The 4,441-nt window shown below is 40.9% G+C and overlaps 1 protein-coding gene across 5 annotated transcripts in view; it reads left to right on the plus strand.

Annotated features, from left to right (window-relative positions):
- The window catches only part of adamts10 (ADAM metallopeptidase with thrombospondin type 1 motif, 10), a 70,385-nt gene that overhangs the window by 20,528 nt on the left and 45,416 nt on the right, over positions 1 to 4,441 (plus strand). For all 5 annotated transcript variants that reach the window (XM_014007357.1, XM_014007358.1, XM_014007359.1 and 2 more), the window contains 3 exons: positions 2,092 to 2,260; positions 2,357 to 2,559; positions 2,717 to 2,800. In XM_014007357.1, coding sequence (XP_013862811.1) covers positions 2,092 to 2,260; positions 2,357 to 2,559; positions 2,717 to 2,800 — 456 coding nt within the window. The remainder of the gene's footprint in view (positions 1 to 2,091; positions 2,261 to 2,356; positions 2,560 to 2,716; positions 2,801 to 4,441) is intronic.

Below are 4,441 nucleotides of genomic sequence, written 5' to 3' on the forward strand. Positions count from 1 at the left end.
GTTTCCCTCCTGAACCTGAGTGAGTCCACCTCAGATAAGTGTAGAAAAATGGGTAATTGGATGGTTTATAGGCTTGACAAAAAATTATATATGTAAAATTCAAAATCAATTCTCAAAACATAGAAAAATCTGCAACGAAATAAACTAAARGATCATATCAGTTCTGCTGAATGACTGACAAATTGTCCGGGTTTTGTGTTGAATCAGTTTAATCAATAATTTCAACACTTTCCAGAAAATAYAGACTGCGGGAAAATTTTAACGCGTTTAAAGTTTCAGAAACGTAAACTTTTACAAAAATCATGCACAGCGCCACGTTCAAAGGCATTGTGGAAAATCGAAGACAATGTTTGGGCGTGTTTCGAGCTCACTGCAGAAGACCCGAATTTCCTTGCGTTCCGATTTTTCTCATGAGGTCATCTCTCCAAGCCAGAGCAGAAAAACTGGCCTCTGTTTGATGATGCGTCCAAGTTGGCACCCATCTGAAGCCTTTGATCAGACGGTCTGAGTTGTGGCGCATCATTTAGCCGGCTGAGCGCGCTCCGCTGTATTCATGGCACCGTGTCTCCTCTCACCACAAACGGCAGGCCCCCACAATAACGTTTCACATGTGCTCACCGAGCGTTCACAAGCCTTCACACGTAATTACTGTTGGTCGGGGCGGCGTGGGCGCTGGGGTGTCCACGGGAGCATCACTAACTTCATTATGAGATTAAAGGCGCTTTCAAAGCCGCCGCGGCGAGTCGGATTTTGAGGGGGGGTTCGCTCTGACCGGGGCCGACACGTCTGAGCAGAATCAAAGGATGTGTTAGTGTATCTCCCTCTGTTTCACTCACTCATTTTTCTCGCTCTCATTCACCCTTTCATCCTCCCTCGTGTGTTTGTACGTGTTTGGAGTCCCRTCACGAGGGGGGCTTTGCCAGATCGCCACATGTTTCTGTTCCAGATTAACCTAAAGTAATATATATATATTTTATTTCTCTCTACGTTGTCAGAGATGCTCAAAAACTCAAGTTATTTCGAATGAGGACAAATATTACTATTAAATTAATTTTAAACAGTTTCAGCCAAGTTATTGTTATTTTTAGGTGTCATAAATGGGTGTTTTTATTGCAATGCTAGTCATAAATTTAGTGAAACAAAAGATACTTGTTGGCGTAATCAATCCTGTTTTAATGCAAACTTATGTTGTGCTCACAACCTTTTGAAAAATGTAACGTTTTGTAAAAAAAACTTTAGTGTCGACATTTTATAATAAGACATATTGAGGCCTAATAAAACCACAGATTTTTTTTTAGTTTTAAAAATTAATAACGAGGCTGGAAGTTGCAGATTAGGGGTTTGCTTCTCAGACGAACAATAAAAGCGTCACGAAGCACGTTTAGAATCTAAATTACCGACCTTGTCTCTTTTTCTGTTAACTTACTTCCTGTTTGATTTTGGTTGTTTTGCTTGTTCACAGTCCTGTCACACCTGGTTTCTGTTTGTCTTATTGCCACTCAGCTGTTATTCATTATGTCGTTATATAGACATATATACTTTGCACAAGAAGTAAGGGAAAGCCTGGTCATTTTCTTTTTTAAATGGTGCCACATTTGTAAGGAACATGCATTTGTGGGAGGAGCAGTAGAGCTGAGGATGTGGGTGGTGTGCATAAAAAATTAGCCCAATCTTCTCTACCAAACAGCTTTTTTTTTTTTTTTGCTGTTGATGCTCTTAGATTCAGTTTTTACTTTTTAAAATTAGTTTATCCTCCTGTTTGTTATTTTTGATAAATGTGGTCTCTGTTGCAAGCCTTCTTGTTCCATGTTTGAGTTTTTTACCCACTTCTTTATTTACACTGTATCACAATCAGCACGCACTGTTTAATTGAAGCTACCAGAATCAACACAGGCAGGAGGATTTAAGAAGGTTTCTTATATTAATACAATAATGAACTTGTTTTATAATACTGATTTTTTATGTAAATAAAATTTTCTCTTTAGTTTTGTAACCCCTTGCCAAATCTGTATTTTTTAATTATACTTATTCCATATTTTCTTTTTTTTTTTTTTTTTTTACTTATTTGCTCTTCAAATCTGTCTTCCACAGCAGGGGGTGATTGTTGCAGGGGGAGAGGAGTACCTGATTGAACCCCTTGTCTCACCAGATAACCAAACCAGGACTGAGAGGGAGGAGAGGACCGAGGGGCGCCCCCATGTGGTCTACAAACGATCATCGCTTCGCCATCAGTACAAGGGCCGCTCCTGCGGGGTCATCGGTAAGARGGGAGATCGTTACCTGGGGTTTTAGCAGCGTGAAGCGCAGCGAGGCGCGACCGTATCGTTCTAACCGGGGCGCTCGGTGTCCACCTCAGATGAGAAGCCGATGAAAGCGGCGTCGTGGTGGCAGCGGACCCTGAAGACGCCGCCGCATCACGTCGGCCGGGGTCAGCTGCCCCTGAAGCGCTCGGTGAGCCAGGAGCGTTACGTGGAGACGCTGGTGGTCGCCGACAAGATGATGGTGGGCTACCACGGCCGCAGGGACATCGAGCAGTACATCCTGGCCGTCATGAATATTGTAAGTTTCACAACACAAAAGATGCGCGGGGATTAAATGATTGAATTAAATTAGTCTTTTTTTTTCTACTTTTACATACAGTATTTATGCAGGATGACCTTTGCGTAATAAATCAGTGTTTTTAAGACTGGTCTTTTCTTGTTTCCCTGGAGGTCAGGTTGCCAAACTGTTCCAGGATTCTAGCCTGGGGAACGCAGTCAACATTGTGGTGACCCGGCTCATCCTGCTCATGGAAGACCAGGTCGGTAACTCTTGCTTTATGGCTTCAATATGCATCAAAAATAGTTTTTTTCCCCCCTCTTTGCAGTCCCGGTAACATTCTCAGCAGCATGCACACATTTCCTCTTTCTTATTCAAATGAATGACTGGTTTAAGTGTTGGCTCCTGCAGCACACCTGGTGGACTCTGTGTGAGTGGTTCTTATGAGCATCATGTAAGAAGGCCAGGCAGAGAGGAAGAAAGATGATTGAAGAAGGAGGAAAACTTGTTTTGTTTTTTTGCTCGTACAGAGCTGCTATGTGACATCCTGCYCGTTGCTGCGTTGAACAGATTTTAGTTGTGACACGTGTCTGGGGTGTAAAAACTCTTTAGATTTAAAGGAGACATATCCTGCTTTTAAATTCTTCTTTTCCCACATTTAAATCCTTCATTTGGGGTCTAAATAAAGTRGAACTGCAATGCTTTGCTCTGAATTCTTCCTTATTGTAACTCCACAAGTCCCTCTTTCACCCTGTTTTCTCAAAACAACTCGTTTTGAGGCTGTGTCTTTAAATCCAAACTAGGCGCTTCACACCCCGCCCCCCTCCAGCTTCTAGACCGATCCATTCAGTTCTATTATGTAAATACAACAGTTACAAACTCTCATTCGTCCCTTTATCTGTCTAGGCCATAAATGAAAATATCAAAGTTGGTAATTAGTAATTTATGTGTGRCATGCTGATTTATTTTATTTTATTTTGATTTGTAATTTTTATTATTTATATTTGTCCTGTTCCTATTCTTATTGCATTTATAGCTCTTGTGGTTTTATTGTATTACTGTAGTGTACTGTAGAAGTAGGTGCAGCAGTGCTCTTTACCAGACAAAATTTCTCCCAGGGGAGACAAATAAAGAGTTTTGACTTTGACTTTGATTCCAGTTTGATAGAGGGGTTTACGACTATATAACGGTGCAGAAACATTTTATTTGCAAATGAATTAAAAGATGTCAACAAGGGAAGACTTGTCCATCCAGCCTTACATGTTGGAGCCAGAGTTTGACCCAGAACCAGAGGAGAACGAAGGCAATAAAATTGTAGWATGCAATAATACTGTGACGTTATAGTTCAGAAAACCTCAAAAAACTAGAGAAAACTGAACTAGTTGAACAATATGACCCAACAGAATAGAAAGATATTTACGCAGCATCGGGAGAGACTAAATTAAACTTTTCTGCACTCCTAGAGAAGTGCACAACTAAATGTATTTAATGGCTTTTTTGCACATGTGCCCTTTAAATAGTGACCAAAAAATGTTGACTTCTTTTAACCACATGTAGATCAGGACTGTCAGAACACCAACATCAGAGACTTTTTACTCCGACTGTTGCTGGTTGAAGTGTAAAACAACTAAAAAGCCCTTTAAACCACCTCATAATGATGAAAAAGGAAAAAAAAATAAGTAKGTCCTCTGGATGGGTTCTTCTTTAGTGAAATGTTTCATCTCTCCTCCAAGATACTTCTTCAGTCKGAYGTCCTCCTCCTACAAMGCTGTTATTGCAAGTATGACTCAGCCCCCTGTGAGCAAAAAGTGTGCATCAGGGCCCCAATGATACCAACACAAAGTGGGAAAGAGAGACAAAAACAAGGGGACGTTGAACCCCGCTTGCATTCACTACATACACA

Source organism: Austrofundulus limnaeus, unplaced genomic scaffold (genome assembly GCF_001266775.1).
Source record: "Austrofundulus limnaeus strain Quisiro unplaced genomic scaffold, Austrofundulus_limnaeus-1.0 Scaffold41, whole genome shotgun sequence".
Taxonomy (NCBI): Eukaryota; Metazoa; Chordata; class Actinopteri; order Cyprinodontiformes; family Rivulidae; genus Austrofundulus; species Austrofundulus limnaeus.